The sequence below is a fragment of the Metopolophium dirhodum genome, chromosome 3 (assembly GCF_019925205.1).
Source record: "Metopolophium dirhodum isolate CAU chromosome 3, ASM1992520v1, whole genome shotgun sequence".
Classification (NCBI taxonomy): Eukaryota; Metazoa; Arthropoda; class Insecta; order Hemiptera; family Aphididae; genus Metopolophium; species Metopolophium dirhodum.
This window is the reverse complement of record NC_083562.1, coordinates 8,777,115-8,792,717: the sequence shown is the minus strand read 5'-3', so window position 1 is coordinate 8,792,717 and position 15,603 is coordinate 8,777,115. Positions and strand designations below refer to the sequence as shown.

The following is a 15,603-nucleotide window of genomic DNA, read 5'->3' as shown; positions in this document are numbered from 1 at the left end:
CTTAATGAAGATAACTAATATACATACTATAAATTATAAAATAGATATGCTGTTGCTTTCAAAGCTGCCAGGTTATGGACCGCTTAACACTAGCATTGTTTAATTTAAACAAGTTTATAGTTTTAGTAAATATTTGTATGCAAATAGCAAATAAATTAAATCATTAATCTTTTCCTTACACAAATAAATAATTAAATAGAACTGCACATACCTACCAATCATAATAATATACCAGAACCACATAACCTAATAAATGAAAACATACTAACCCATTTATAAGTATAAATATTTGATTTTTATTGCAATATGTTATATATATTACAAGTAACAGAAAAGTTTTTAAATAATTGAATTTTATGAATAATACTTTATAAATAACAAATTAATAATACAATATAATGAGCATAAACATGCAACAAATATTATTATATACCTATTATCTCTGAAATTAATATAATATTTACTATGTAGCAATGTTATAAAATAAAAAACTCAATAGAATAAATATTTTACTGTATAGGAATGACAGAAAGGAAATTATAATTACAAATTATTTTGCAGGTGATACCGGTTTTTTCAGTGGAGTCTGTTTAAGTTGAAGAATGATAGATCTCATACGTGTTACATCTTTACTAGCACGACTCGATTTAGGGTTAAAATCGCAGAGTTTTGAGATGCGGTCCCATTCAGTGCCTGGCTCAATTTCATCAGATTCAGCAACAAATTGTTTCTCTGCATTTCTAGATAAAAATTAAACAAATTATAATATTACTATAGATAATAAAAATTAAATACATTTTATAATTGGAAGAAATAGTCATCAATCTATTAAGTCTAAATTGTACTACTTACATTGCAGATTCCCTATTCCAATGAAGCATTTAAAGAAAATATATTTATAATATAATTTAACATAATAGTATATTTTAAAATATTAGTTTATATTACCGATTAACATCTTTAGTTTTTGCAATTTGTTCCTTGTGAATCTTGTACCATTCTTCCAATTCACTTTTAGCGACCAGCCGTAATTCTTCTTTTTTTTTTTCTTCATCAGCATCTAATCACATATTCACAAAATAAATTAAGTAAAAAGCCACATAATTATTAATCAATATAATATAATACCTTTTTCTTCTAATCGAGTCTTCTGTTCTTCCCGCCATTTCTTAATCTTTTCAGGTTCTTCTCTCTCAATTTTGGGAGCAATTATTGGCGATGATGTGTCTGAAGAAAAAAAGAAAAACAGATAGTTAAAAGTCACGTAAACTATTAAAACATATAATATTTTTAACATTTATTATCATAGCCTAAAAATAATAATTTACTCACAAACTTTTTTAGGTGAAACCAATTTTTTTTCTGCACAGACATGTACAAAATATAGAAAAACTGTTTTTTAAATTCTACTGATCATTTATTTTATAATGATGAGTATTTTTTTATTTTAGTGTCTAAAGACACTTTTTATAGTAGAAAAAATGCTCATATGATCAAATTTAACTATATATTGTAGGCAGAAAATTTGATCTAGCTGGTATCATGATGGGTCGAAAATAGAAATTTCTCAGTATTTTTTAAGAAAAAAAATAAGTTTTAGTTGTTTGCTAACTACAGTTACCACAAAGTTAGATAGTCTCCGATCAGAAACGTCAATAACAGTGACCAAATTAATGACTAGGTACAATCAACACCTTGCCTACTTTTTGAATGTAAAATATATCATCAGAATTCATTAGTAGGGCTCTTAAGTATATTATGCAATATACACTTTTTTAAAAAATACGCATTTAAGTACCAAAAATGGCCAAATATAATACATTATTTTAAAAAATATTAATTTGATTTGTTGTTAGTATAATACGATACATGTTTATTATTATATAATTATGAATTGCTACATTTTTATTTTTTTTGTAATTGTACATAGTTTTTATTTTAGTTACAAAATAGTAAAATGTGTTCAAAATAAATTTTGAAAAATTAATATTTTTAATCACACATTCATAAAATATATTTTGTTCTTACTTCTCAAACAATACGATCAACTATTAAAAATATACAAATGCATACAAATCCAACCCCCTAATCATAAGCAATAAGTATCTTGAATTCAAAATCACACGAGTATTATTGAATTGGAATGATTAACAAATAAATATATTAGAGATTAACTCTTAACTAAAAGAAAATTTATAATTGACAGTTCTTTAAAATAAAACGTTCTTTTAAAACGTAATAATATATTCTCTCCATTTAATGTTTGTAATTTGTTTTTGATTAATTTATTTTTAATGTGATTAAGCTACTCAATTACATATTAATTTAAATTACATAATAATACAAATATATTCATTAGAATAATAGGCTTCTTTTAAATCAAATTATAAATATTCAAAACAATAATTTCAATTTAATGCAGTAAACCAATATTAATTTATATCCATACATGTTAATGTGTAAAATTAATTTTACTTACCATCATCACTATTTGTAGCTGTAAAACCATTTGTTAATCCATTTTCTAGGTCAAAGGAAAAAAAAACAATAATAAAACAACACTGCAAATAATATTGGTAGAAAAGCATTACAGAAATTGACCTAACTAGACTTCAACTTAAAAAGGTGCTTAGGGTTTTATTAAATAATACAAATTGTTAATTAAAAATAAAATATAATAAATGCATAGGTATATCAATTTAGATTAATCTTAAAGGATATTTTATAACTATGGCGTTCTATTAACCAAAAGCTACATAGTTTTACCAATGATATATATATATATATATATATATATAAATTATTTGATATACATTTTTATTCTTTATTATCTTCAAAAAATTTTTTTTTTTAAATCAATATGCTCAAATATGTAGTTTATATTTTACATCTACGACAATGATTATTAAAAAGAAAATTAAAAATATACATTTAAAAAATGTCAAGCATTTTAATAGTTAAAATTGTTCAACCATTTTAACCAATTATGTTTAATGTATGTTTTCCTAATACACAAATATGATTTATTACATATACATATAAATAGATCAATAGATATCAAATATTTAATTAAAAATATAGTTTTTAAATACTTTAATATTATTAATCTTTTTATTAATATTCAATTTAAAACCATATAACTTATGAGATTATAGTCACATTATAACAGACAATTAGTTTTTACTAGATATGCATGACCTTTTATCGCTATTAATATAATGTGCTGAAAGTTTTATTTTTTGATTTAATTTCAAGGGTTTTAATTTTTTTTAATCTATACTATAAAGAAACTATCATATTTTAATTTCATAAAAGTTGTTACAAGTTATAACCAAAGAAATGTAAATATTAATAGTTTAAAAAAATAGCTCAAAATACAAAATTTGCTTAAACTGTGGTGTTTTATTTGAATGAACTTTAAATCTGATGACTCACCAATCACGGGGTTAGTTAACTGGTTTTCTGCGCTATCAATTATTTCAAAGCTGCTTCCTGAACCTAATTGTACATACAATTCATGACATGCAGAAAAAAAAAATAAAAAGGTATGAATAAAAAGCTTCACAAAACAGGCAAGTGATAACTATAATAACTGTATTCTGCTAGTAAAAATTACTAGCTGTTACCGTTTGATAATGTTTGGGTGACACCGATCGGTACGTTGGGTGTGCTGAGATCGTCTTCCAAGCCTGCCAATTGAGTCTGTTCGCGAGCTAAAAATTCTGCAGCTGGATCGACGTCGCCATCATCAAAATTGTCACCAAAGTTGTCCATCACTTCTGTAGCTGTACTCAAAAAAATGTATTATTAGTTATGTACGTAACGTTTAGTAACAATAAATAGTTGTTAGAAAAATGATGCAAGGGCTGAACCGACAGAACTGTCATAGTATTTAGAGATAAGATAACGACGACAAATGTATCATAATAAAATCGCGAATAAAGGCGTATTTTGATATTGAATTCCCCTGTCGAGTCAACGATGACGTGTAAAAATAGTTGCAGACTTACGTTCCGAAATTCGTCCTTCGTTAGAATTAGAGATTTAAAGCTGAGAAACTGTTTGCAGTTCCGTGTATGGAGAGCCTTTTGACAAACAGCAGGAAAAATAACAGAGAGCGGGTTAGACGACTATAATTGAGGTCGTGAGTCTAATGGTTCGATGACAAAATTAAATGTGAGTGTCGGGTGGCAGACAAGTGACAACAGACTACGGAGAGTGGCACGGGCATAGGGCACTGGACACTGATCAGTGAGCACTGGTTAGTGGGCAGGAGGTAGCACCTAGCAAGATTAGACGAGTAGCTGATTGGCGATTGCTGATATTGCCGAACAATATAATACGTCATGATAAAATTACGTGACAGGTATGATGACTACGGACTGAAATATCGTCGGGTGTTGCGCATATTATTGTATTATTATTATTGTACCATTGTATATAAATTCGTCTCATAATACACTACGTACATAAATTAATCACGACAACCAATGAAAAGCGGCAAACTGGGTACTGACGGCCGGCGGGGTAATGGACATGCGTATCATTAAATTGCCATTATACCATGTTATTCGATCATGATATAATTGTACGTCATGCCACAGAACGATACGGATGAATATAAATTGTATTCATAGTAGGTATTAATACCACGGTACCAGTGTACCACTATTGTTCTATGATGTTACTGTATACTAACCATTTCCAAATTCTTATTTGTCCATGATATTTTTCTACTGATATAAATTTTTTTTCGAATGTTGCTAAAAAATATTAAAAACAATATAATGTAGTAATATATTTTAATATGTTGCTAAGTTACTTTACAATTACTTTATTACTATGTATTATCGTATTATTTTAAGTAATAATTTATTTATTCAAAAAGTTGAGAGTTACAAATAACGTTACTTTTTTTTAAAAATAATTACAAAATCAGTCCATAACGACTAATAAGTAGTATGTATGTACAATGGGCAGGGCCGGATCTTAGCTTTTTAACACCCGGGGAAATTAAAAAAATACGCCAATCTCAGGGAGATTACCAGAATTAGTATTTTTTTTTTACGGAAAATCAAGCACACTCGCACAGTATTGTGAGGACCAACACTTACAAAACCTTTTGCAATATACTGGACCAATAATTTATTTACCACAAATAATTTAAACGATTTTAAACTATTCAAGTAATAGTTTAGAAGCACTTCTTAATGGTGTATTTAAAGCTAAAGTCTGTGGTCAATATTTCCAAGTTTCAGGCTTAGAATAAATAATATTGATAATAATAACATGTATGAATTATTTATTAACAAATCTAAATTAGGTATCCATTGCTTACTTTTAATATAAAAAACTTTATGTGAAAGAACAATATTTAATTTGCAACATAACAGTATTATACATTTTTCATTTTTAATATTTGTTACAATCAAAACTTAATATTATGTACCCAAATACGGGAAAAATACAATGAAACAAAAATGTGATGTACTGTAAATTGTAATATAATGATTATAACATGAAATTTACTTTATCATGGATTATAACACATCGATTAAATGTATCTGTGACACTCGAATTGTCTCCCAAACTTAGGTAGGTGACATTTTTTTACTTGAATTGCCTCCGGGCGTTTTAGGAGGCAATTCGAGTATACCCAAATGGTCTACTCGGATTGCCTCACATGACACACCTGGAATATTAATTAATATATCGATAGTTGTACGTGTACTATCGATTATTATATTATTCCGTAATGGTCAAAAATAAAATGTTTTAGACAGTATAATTTACCAGACAGATTAATTTTTCGAATGCAATAATCTTATCCGCGATTAGTGATTAGTCTATCATCACCAGTTCAACACAATCAGTTTCGTTTTCGCAACCACGATAAATAACACGTTATTTTATAGTATACATACATTTTTATAAAAATGAACGTAATAAGCGAGATCAGCGAAAAGGGTAAAACCATTGTAATATGTGCCTGATATACCTAACCTAACCATTATAATAATATGTGATGGTATTAAGTTTGGATACAAAAAATAATTAGCTATTGATATTAAACGGTGGACATGTACGAAAAAAATATGTACAGCCTATTTGAAAACCGCAATAAAATCCAGTTCGAAAATAGTAAACTTATAATCACGATTGTGCGAAAGACTCAGAGCAAAACATTAACAGACAGATACTCAGCAACTAATTGAAACGAAAAGCTTTAGAACAGTTCTCTGAACGACCAGCAAAATTATTTTTAATATTATCAATTATTACTGCTGTGTCTGTCTATTTATTACAACATTTATTTTATACAAACTTAAGTTTTTGACTGTATAACAGAATGATATTTCATCTAAATTATGTTTGATATATTTTTTTATAAATCGATTAATTATAGCTATTGCAGGCGATTAGAGTACAAGAGTAGGTACTTAGGAGGCAATTCGAGTAAATAATATTTTTGAAATCGGCCCAAGTAACAATGAAATGTTTTTTACACGTTTAATAAATATTAAAACATTTCAAAAATAATGTTTGTAAAATATATATTTTTTTTATATTAAAAAAATGTTAGATTTAAAAGATTTTTAATAAAAGATAAATTACATATCAAAGTAATGTTTATTATTCAATATGTATTTCTATACATTTTAAAATTATTAATTAATAAATTTCATTTTTTTGCATATTTTGTTGTTTTTATTGCATATTTTTAGCGCATATTTATGCAATTTTAAGTGCTATAAAATCCCAATCCTGATAATTAATAATAAGAATAGGAAAAATGTTTCATTAAAAGTTTCCTAAAATATCATGGTTTTTTCTCTGCAGCCTTTTATTATTTAAGGTTTATACAATAACACGACTATTTTTTTTTTTTTTTTTGGGTGGGGGGTATCTAGTATCTACATAATATATTATATGCAAGAAAACGATGTAATTTACCATACTTTATTATGTCACTAATCGGAGAGTTTAACTAAGTGTAATCTATGATAGACTAAGGCGTGTACACTCTCGCGCGCTGACAGTGGCGGACGGGTATTTCCACGACACTACGTATACCTATTTCATATTTGTCCTTTTTAATTTTTAAATCAATGTTATTAGATATAACTTATCTCGATAAAAAATAAAATTATTTTATTTTATTCGCATACCCAATATTACACATTTTCTGTAAAATATTATTTGAACCAAGTTTTGACTTTTGTTTTAAAGTCAATTTTAAAATTTCAATTTACAAATTTCAAACCTTAAAAATACGCCCACGAAAATTATACGCCCGGGGATAAATCCCTGACTCCCCCCCCCCCCCTAGATCCGGCCCTGACAATAGGTACATTGTTAATGCCTTAATGTTATACATGGACAAAATGTATAAGTATTAATTCCTGGTATCTTAAATAATATTGTTGATTATTATTTATTATATTATCTAAAACTTTCGGAATCGTAAATAAATTTGATTGATTTTGTAAATTTCCTAGCCCCTTGTTTTTGTACATTCATAAATCATAGGTAATTTATATTTTAAGAACGTGGAAAATAATACTTATAAATTATAATAACTATAGGTATGTTACCTAATACCTTTCATTACAATCGCGTGAATTTATTATTGCGCTCGTTCTATACCAAGTGTTTAGTGTACCCATCGGCTATCATATTATGTTAATCCTTATACAAGAACTATAATTATTTAATTTGTGTTCTAATAAATGTTCTAATAAATAAAAAAATGATTATAATATGAACAATATATTAATATGATATAAATAGTTATAATTAATATACTATGTAAGGTAATAAATAATAATATAAATTCAATTTAGATAAAATAACTTAAATTTATCTTTAAAATATCTATACCTATGGTATTGTAGAAGTCATAAATAAGTATACTTAATAAATACATTAAATAAATAATAATGGATACCTATAGGTAATCAAACTTGACGTGTGCAATGAATTTTGTATTCCAGTACACAAAGTGAACGACCAGATTGTGAAATAAATTACACGATGTTAAATTGGAGTGACCATTTCATGAAATGGTAATCTTTTCATGAAAAGATCGATTACACGAAGTGGCTACGACATATATACACATATGTATTTTTAATATTTTTAACTGCTATTATATAAAATTATGAGGAACTTTATAAATTATATTACATTTTCAAGCTTTTTGACCCAAAGAATAATGTTATTGACTTTTATTAAATAAAAAAACTAAAAAATTTCAAATTTTTATAAATAACTCAAAACGAGTCAAAATATTTTGATAATTTTATTATATTTAGATAATGATAATATATATATTTGATGAAAATATCAAGTGCATCTACGGACACGTAATTAATAATTGTATATCAAACTTGTGGGGGGGGGGGGAATCTCCTTAATCCTTATCTTTGTTGTAATTAATAAATACAGTTCGTGGGTATATGAAACTTTTAGAGTATATTATTATATCTTATACACACGCAATGACATTTTAAAATAATATTTTTTTTTAGCAAAAATGAATTTTACATACAATTGTACTAATGTCTAGTAAATAATAGTAAAATAATTTACTTTAATCACAATCATGTTATCAAATATAATTAGTAATATTAGGGGCTGACAGACCGCGGTCTTCATTCAGAAACGTTTTTCAAATACAATTAGAATTGTATAGCATCCGTATAAGCTCCCGCTCTACGGCTAATGGGTGTATCCTTACAGGACACTCTGTATATATATTGTTACACGTACTTCTTGCAAACGCATGTGTTGTCCGGCGTATTGTATAGGCAAAATAGGTACATTATTGAAGTATTCAATATTGTTCGTAGTAACATTTTAGCTTATCGCCCTTATACAATACACTCTGTTCTATTCTCTGTTCACCGACAGAAAGTGGTTGCATACAAACCAAAACAGGTTGTACCCCGCCTCCACCACTGAATTCTACACTCTTGGATACCTGCAGTTGTATACGCAAAGTAACCACATTCAGTGTAAGTATAAGTATGAGTATAAGCATGAAACACAATAGGTATATGTATCCAACTACTAAACCCTACTTAAATAGTTAAATAATCAAAAAATTAATTGAAAGTGGAACATGGATGCCTAAAACTGGCAAATGCATTTTAAGAAGCAAAAAAAAAAATTCAGCTTAAACTATATATAGGTATAGTAGGAACAAACACTGAAGACTGCTGTCTATAACCACCAGTAATATAAATCCTGCAAATGATTAACCTATAATTATTAATTCATTAAATAATGTTAGTTCAGATGACACCAAATGGTCTATATTTTAATAAACCAAAAGAGTATTAATATCAATTTTAAGTTCAATAATAAATTATTATTTTGGAGAGGTCACCGTGTGATTGTTGGTTAAAACTTAAAATTTAAAAATGATATAATAAAAAAACAAAAAAAAAAAATTGGAAAGGGAATTTGATCACCCTCGGGAAAATGGGTTAAAAAAATGATATAGTTATAGGTACTAGGAGAGTATATTGAAAACTACAGTCGATACTATATAGACTCTAATACTCTATATAATCTCATAGTTCTTAAACCTAAAAAATTCATCACAATAATTAGTTTCTTAACGAATGAATAATTAAAAGTCCTCTAAATGCTCCTTTGAAAAGTTAGTCAAAACCTCAAGAATCTTAAATTTCAAATGTATATAAATATCTCAAAACGAGTCAAAATATTTTGAAAATTTTATCAAGTATATGAAATAATAAAATAAACATTTGGTGTAAATTTAAACTATTTACAGCTATTAGTTTTTTAATAACAGCAAAATAAGAAAACCGTTGTATGAGAATTTGTTAATAAAAATTAATATTAAATCTAAAATTTTTTTTAAAAATAAATCACTTTAAATAATTTCACATTTTATACTTATTTACTTAATTACAAATATATCATTTTTTCAGTAAATTATCATTAATATAAACAATAATACTAATAATATTTTATTCGCATAGTTCTAACATGGATTGTACAGACATTGGAGCAAAATTTATTCCGTCTTGGCAAACAAATAAAACTCCACGGTCAATAAATGCTTGAAGTCTTGCTCCACATCTATATACTTGTTTAGCTTCTCTAAAACGACCAGAAATAGGCATCCATAAAATACCCCGTTCCTCGCAACGCTTTTGTACTAATTCTTTAAAGCCATGCGGCATTTGTGATGCAGTACGTACAGCTTCAGCTAGACCACCCTAAAAATAAATATCAAAATTCTTAAATTTATATTGATAATTAGTAGAGCTTAGATTTATATGCATTTAAAAAGTGTCAAATATGATGCAAACATGCAAGGGAAAAGTGGCTAAATATGCAATTGTGCAACATATTCCATAAGTTATTCATTATAAAATGTGATTTTTTTTAAAAAAAAACAAATTTTTATACCAAGGGAAGGTACTTACTAGATATTTTTTCAGAAACAAAAAAATATTTAAATAGTTAAACATTTAATACTTTAAAAACCAAAATGCAATATATTATAATCTTATTTTTTCTCATATTTTAGATTGTTTGAAATACAATGTCTAAAACTCAAAAAACTTAAAAAAAAGAATCAAAATAAAAAAATAAAATCCATAAATATTATAAGTTATAAAAAAAAATTTGTAAAATTGAGTTACTGCCTTATTCGTTGAAGTAACATCATAGTATGCCGAAATGCGGGTGTATGTGATTTATTTTTGTTTATATAATATTATCTAAACGTGTTCCGATCTCATGAAGTGTTGCAAAAATGACAATATTTTAACAATATTCTTGTAGGAGACCCTGTCAACGATTTTTTTCTCATTTAAAATTACCAAAATTGAAAATATATTTATCTTAAATTAAAATTATTTATTTATTAAAAACCCATTAAAATTTGGTGTTTAAATTCAGTGTGAGAAGAAACGTGGACATTTTAGAACCCTTTGATGTGCATACACTTAGTACAAATATGCAAATGCATATAATTCCCGGCTCTAAAAATAAGTAATAACTAAATAATTTTTTGATGTTTGCCTATCTAATAATATAAACTATTTACGTGAATTGTAGGTGGTGGAGGTGGTTGTGGCATAGAAGGTCCTCCAACTGCTCGGCTCATTATATCTAAAGCAGAATGAAACCTCCCTTTAATAGTTGGATGTTCAACAATAATAGCAGGCATTAAAGACTTCCATCCTGTATACCAGTTACTTATTTGTTCATGGTTGGGATTCATATTTATCCACATAGTAAGAGTTTTAAGCCAATTTGGAAAAAAATGTTGGTCCAACAATTCTACTAATGTGGGTAATGGTAATACATCTGACCATGCATTGACCCAATTCCAATTGTCTAAATAAAAAAAAATATTTTTTAAAATTTTAATATTTCAATGATTATTTTTAAAATGATAAAAGTTACCCAATTGTTGATGATGTGGGTTGATAACAAAAGTATGCAGAGCAGCTTGTAATTTAGGAACAATATTTTTAATTAGAAAAGCGTCCATGTAGCCTTGCTGGAAAACCTTTAACCATGGTTGAAGCATCAACTTAGCAGAGTTGTCAGATGGATGCCAAGCATTTAATGCTACACTTAATTTTTGTCTCAGTGTAGGATAAACAATTGTTTCAAAATGTTTACCTATTTATGTTAATAATTAAATAATAATTTTGTTTGAAATTCTTAATCTAGGTTATCATTAATATTGAACTTGACTCACTTAAATACGGCAGCCAAGGGTGAATCCACAAATGGATTGGTACAAGATCAGTCAATGGATCCCATTGTTCAACTTCCAACTGTATTTGTGGTAAAATCATATTTTCAAGAACATGATTAATTATGTCAGATGGTATCATTTCAGATGATTGTTCAATAAGTTTCAACATACTGTTACAATCTCGACAATTCCATTGCCTAAATAAAAAATTCAGAAACCATCACATTACATAAAACATAGAAGATAACTTTGACTTTAATATAATAGTGAGTTCACCAATTAACATTTTTAGAGGGCCACTTTAGGAATTCAAGAAGTTTTTGGGAGTTGTACAAGTTGAATGTACATATAATATTGTACATGTTAATAAAAAAAGGAAGGAAAGGGAGCATTAAAAAATAAAACTTAAAATTAAAATAAAAATTTAATGCGGGCCCTCATTTGGTGACCTTTGATATAATCATTAATCAGTTTAAAATATTGAGAAAAAAATAATTTATTTTTTAGCCAATATTATAATTACCTGCATGCTTTTTGAACTTGAGGCACCCATTCTTGCCAAATTAATGTTTGAAATTCATCACTTGACTGAAAACCAACAGCACTTGGCTCATTTAAAGTTAATAATTCTTTCCATTTTTTGAGTTCTTTGAAAGGCATAGTTGGATCTTGTAATGGGTCCCATGTAGATACCATTTCTTTAATCAATATTTGAGAAATTGATAAAGCGAAAACTGATCCACCATTCAACCGATAATCTGGGTAGTAATTTTCCTAAACCGTAATAGATTCAACTAAGTATCATCTTAAAGATAATAATTGCATAACATACTTTCATTTCTGTGCAAAGTTGTATAGCTCGGCTACTATCCAACATTTTTTTTTTTAATTCATCATTTATAGATTCCATGATAGTTATCATTTTTTCAAGAGATTCAATTGAATTATTTTTTTCATTTATATTTTCACCTAATTTTTTGGATTCTTGTTCAATGACAATAAGCCGATCCTCCGAATTACAAAGTTCTTGATTATTAGTAACAATATTCTATAATAATACCAAAATTAAATGTTTCTATTATATTAAAATCAAATAAATTATCATATGAAATTATGAAATTGTGTATACTTGTTCAGCTATTTCAACTAATAGGTTGAGATTATGTAATAATTCGGGTAGATCAAAATTTGAGTATTTTTTATCTTTTCGAATTTCCCACTGATCTATTGGCTTTTTAACACCTGATATAGCATGATATCCAGATAAAATTCTTTGTTCTGGGCCAGTCATATCAATTACTTTTACTCTACTTAGTTCACTGAAAAATGAAATAACATTTTATAACTTATGATGTACCTATTATGATTCGTTAATAATTGATATCAATATATATAAATATATAATTAGGTTGACTTAATAATGCATTAATTGTACTTGAATTCTCGTTTTCTTTGTCCTGGTTGTTTGCTTTCTTCAATTACTTCTTCAGCGGTTTTATAATTATATTGAAGTTTTTCGGCTTTACGTGCTTTTCTCCAACCACTGACAAGAACTTTGTTATCTTTTGATTTCTCTGCTATTTTTTCTATTTTCATTGGTTTAGTTTTAGATTCTGGACCATATGCACCTAAAAATAAGATGTTTGACAGTTAGCCTAAAATACACATATTAATTTATAAGTATTTATTACCAATTGCTCCTCTTCCTTTTCTTAAATTTGCTTCAATTGGAGCCAGAATACCTTGAAGTTTTTTTCCTAAACCTTGACCTGGTTGGTAACCCATCTATAAAATATGAAATGATAAGTTACATTTTGATTTATAAATAAAATATTTATAAATTACTCCGAGCAACAGTTTTGCGCCAATTCCTTTTGTATGTTTTTCCCAATCTCCTAATCCTTTGTCTATTAGTCTTGAGTTTACTTGAGATCGTTTCTTTCGTAATCCTGCCACTTCTTGATCAATATCAAAACTAAATGCTGGTTTTTCATCATCACTGTAATAATATGTTCATAAAAAATATTGAGTATACAGGAATATATACTTAATGTTTATCTATCAAACCTAGATGCAGAAATATTATCTTCCAAATTGTGCAACTCGTTGCCTTTTTTTTCTTCAGTTTTAATTTCTTTTTTATCTTTGCCAGCCTGTTGAACTCCTCCAGCAACAAATGAAACAGGAGCAGTGTAGTTTTGTTTATATTTCTTATCTTTGTTTCTACGGCCCCCAAAACCTGAAGGTTCATCATCACTATCATTACCTTCTTCATCGGCCCAAATTCCTAAAAAATAAATATACAATTTATTAGAAAAATAATTTCTACGGGGTTTATAGGTATTTATCTGTGAAATGATGTAATTTTACAACAAATTTTTTTAAAATTTTAGTTGCGTTGTTTGAAAAAATTTTATGTACAAAAATTATGAATAATATACCTAAATAATATTAGAAACAATGCAGTTTTTATATAAGTATATTGTATAATTTCATTGAACAATTACTTATGTATTTGTCTTCTAGTAGGTAGCTCTATATACCGGATACTCTTGGTTGCTGAAAATATGTCTATTATTTGGAGGTGTCTGCTATTCAGAGGGTATAGATTGTAGAAAGTTTGTAGTTAGTTCAGGGATAATAAACCATTAAATCACACTGTTTAATGATACGGTGTAAGCACCCCAGTGCGTTTTTTTCCTCCGGTTTGAGCAAGCAAAGTTTTAGATTGTATATCAGAGAAGGTAATTTGCAAATTTAATGGATATAATATTATAATTTATAATACATATTTAACAAAAATAATCATTTTTAAGAAATATTTATTTACACTAATCATTTACTAAATTAAATTAATTATTTAACTAGGTATACGCTAGATATTTATTGTTACTTATTAGTTATAAGTGTTATAACTAAAGATAATTAATAGGATATTATACCGTAAATTGCTTGATTTTTAGTTAGTCGTCTTTGGGGTCTGTTCATATTAAATTCATTGTCCAAATCAAAATCAGTAATTTCAAATTTTTCCATTTCATCGTCAGACATTTTGAATAGAACAAGTTTTCACTTTATAGATTTAACTTTTAAGTGTAATAAACAAATATTGACGTTACTATTTCAAATGATAATTTACAATAGGTAAATTGAATATTATTATAATTATATCTTTTTTTCAAGTTTTCGCTGTTTCAGCATAATGAGCATAGACGGCATTCGGACTCAGGCACTCAGCACTCGTCAATCAGTCTGATCGTCGGTCGTATCACGATTAGATAGTACTATCACAGAATATATGAAATCAAAATGGACACTTCTGCCGCCTGAAAAACAGTCCGCCATATTGAATGCAAGCACCAGATTGACCACAAACTCAATATTAATGTTTTTTCAATTTTATGTTGCTTACGGTGACACTGTTGTAACGATGTTTACAATTTAGTTTCCAATCTCCTAACCAAACATTTTACATTTTACCGCCGTTGTTGTTTGGATGTCCCGGTTTTTTGTACCTTATTATATGGTTTTGAAAATTTTTGACTGTAATTTTCAAGTTTACTGAATTGTTCACTTGCATTGCTGTGTAACTTTTTTAGTTTTTCACAATGGAGTTTATTGTTAATAAACGGGCCAAACAGTATTCAAAATGTTGTTTGATCAATTGTAAAAGTCATATTTTAAATAAGGAAACCATAAGTTTTTTTACTTTCCCAAAAGAACCTGCCAGGTAAGAAAAATCTTTGTTATCTTTGTTTATTTGTTCCGGTTTTGAATAGCCTAATAGTTCATTAATACTTACTTTTCTTTCATAATCTAACCTAACCTACCATAAATTTGATTTTAAGCTG

At 27.3% G+C, this 15,603-nt stretch overlaps 2 protein-coding genes across 6 annotated transcripts; both read right to left on the bottom strand.

The window, feature by feature from the left end:
- Positions 1–272: 272 nt before the first annotated feature.
- On the bottom strand, positions 273–4,346 carry LOC132940795 (clathrin light chain-like). Of its 5 annotated transcripts, XM_061008540.1 has the most exons (9): positions 4,011–4,340; positions 3,627–3,785; positions 3,436–3,498; positions 2,480–2,524; positions 1,333–1,362; positions 1,129–1,227; positions 949–1,060; positions 853–864; positions 273–740 (listed from the first exon to the last, which is right to left on the bottom strand). In XM_061008540.1, exons 2-9 carry the CDS (start codon positions 3,772–3,774, stop codon positions 551–553), a joined length of 699 nt encoding a protein of 232 aa, XP_060864523.1. In that variant the 5' UTR covers positions 3,775–3,785; positions 4,011–4,340; the 3' UTR covers positions 273–550. The 5 variants fall into 5 exon arrangements, with proteins under 5 accessions (XP_060864523.1, XP_060864524.1, XP_060864525.1 ...); XM_061008541.1 differs by lacking the exon at positions 853–864 and having other exon boundaries at positions 4,011–4,322; XM_061008542.1 differs by lacking the exon at positions 1,333–1,362 and having other exon boundaries at positions 4,011–4,321.
- A 5,553-nt stretch (positions 4,347–9,899) lies between these two features.
- On the bottom strand, positions 9,900–15,009 carry LOC132941772 (tuftelin-interacting protein 11). Its single transcript, XM_061009930.1, has 12 exons — positions 14,695–15,009; positions 13,820–14,039; positions 13,598–13,751; positions 13,444–13,537; positions 13,188–13,380; positions 12,882–13,071; positions 12,585–12,800; positions 12,276–12,526; positions 11,753–11,949; positions 11,452–11,673; positions 11,090–11,382; positions 9,900–10,253 (listed from the first exon to the last, which is right to left on the bottom strand). The coding sequence occupies exons 1-12, from the start codon at positions 14,801–14,803 to the stop codon at positions 10,002–10,004; spliced, it is 2,391 nt and encodes a 796-aa protein (XP_060865913.1). The 5' UTR covers positions 14,804–15,009; the 3' UTR covers positions 9,900–10,001.
- Between the last annotated feature and the right edge of the window lie 594 nt (positions 15,010–15,603).

What these genes read in the sequence shown, in the direction of transcription:
- LOC132940795 (XM_061008540.1), bottom strand. Translation starts at nt 3,774, where the DNA reads ATGGACAACTTTGGTGACAATTTTGATGATGGCGACGTCGATCCAGCT. An exon ending in CACCCAAACATTATCAAACG is followed by an intron (nt 3,499 to 3,626) that starts GTAACAGCTAGT and finishes ATGTACAATTAG; the next exon opens with GTTCAGGAAGCAGCTTTGAA. An exon ending in AGCTACAAATAGTGATGATG is followed by an intron (nt 1,363 to 2,479) that starts GTAAGTAAAATT and finishes ATGTCTGTGCAG; the next exon opens with AAAAAAAATTGGTTTCACCT.
- LOC132941772 (XM_061009930.1), bottom strand. Translation starts at nt 14,803, where the DNA reads ATGTCTGACGATGAAATGGAAAAATTTGAAATTACTGATTTTGATTTG. An exon ending in CCCTTGGCTGCCGTATTTAA is followed by an intron (nt 11,674 to 11,752) that starts GTGAGTCAAGTT and finishes TAACATAAATAG; the next exon opens with GTAAACATTTTGAAACAATT. An exon ending in CTCCACCACCTACAATTCAC is followed by an intron (nt 10,254 to 11,089) that starts GTAAATAGTTTA and finishes ATTTATTTTTAG; the next exon opens with GGTGGTCTAGCTGAAGCTGT.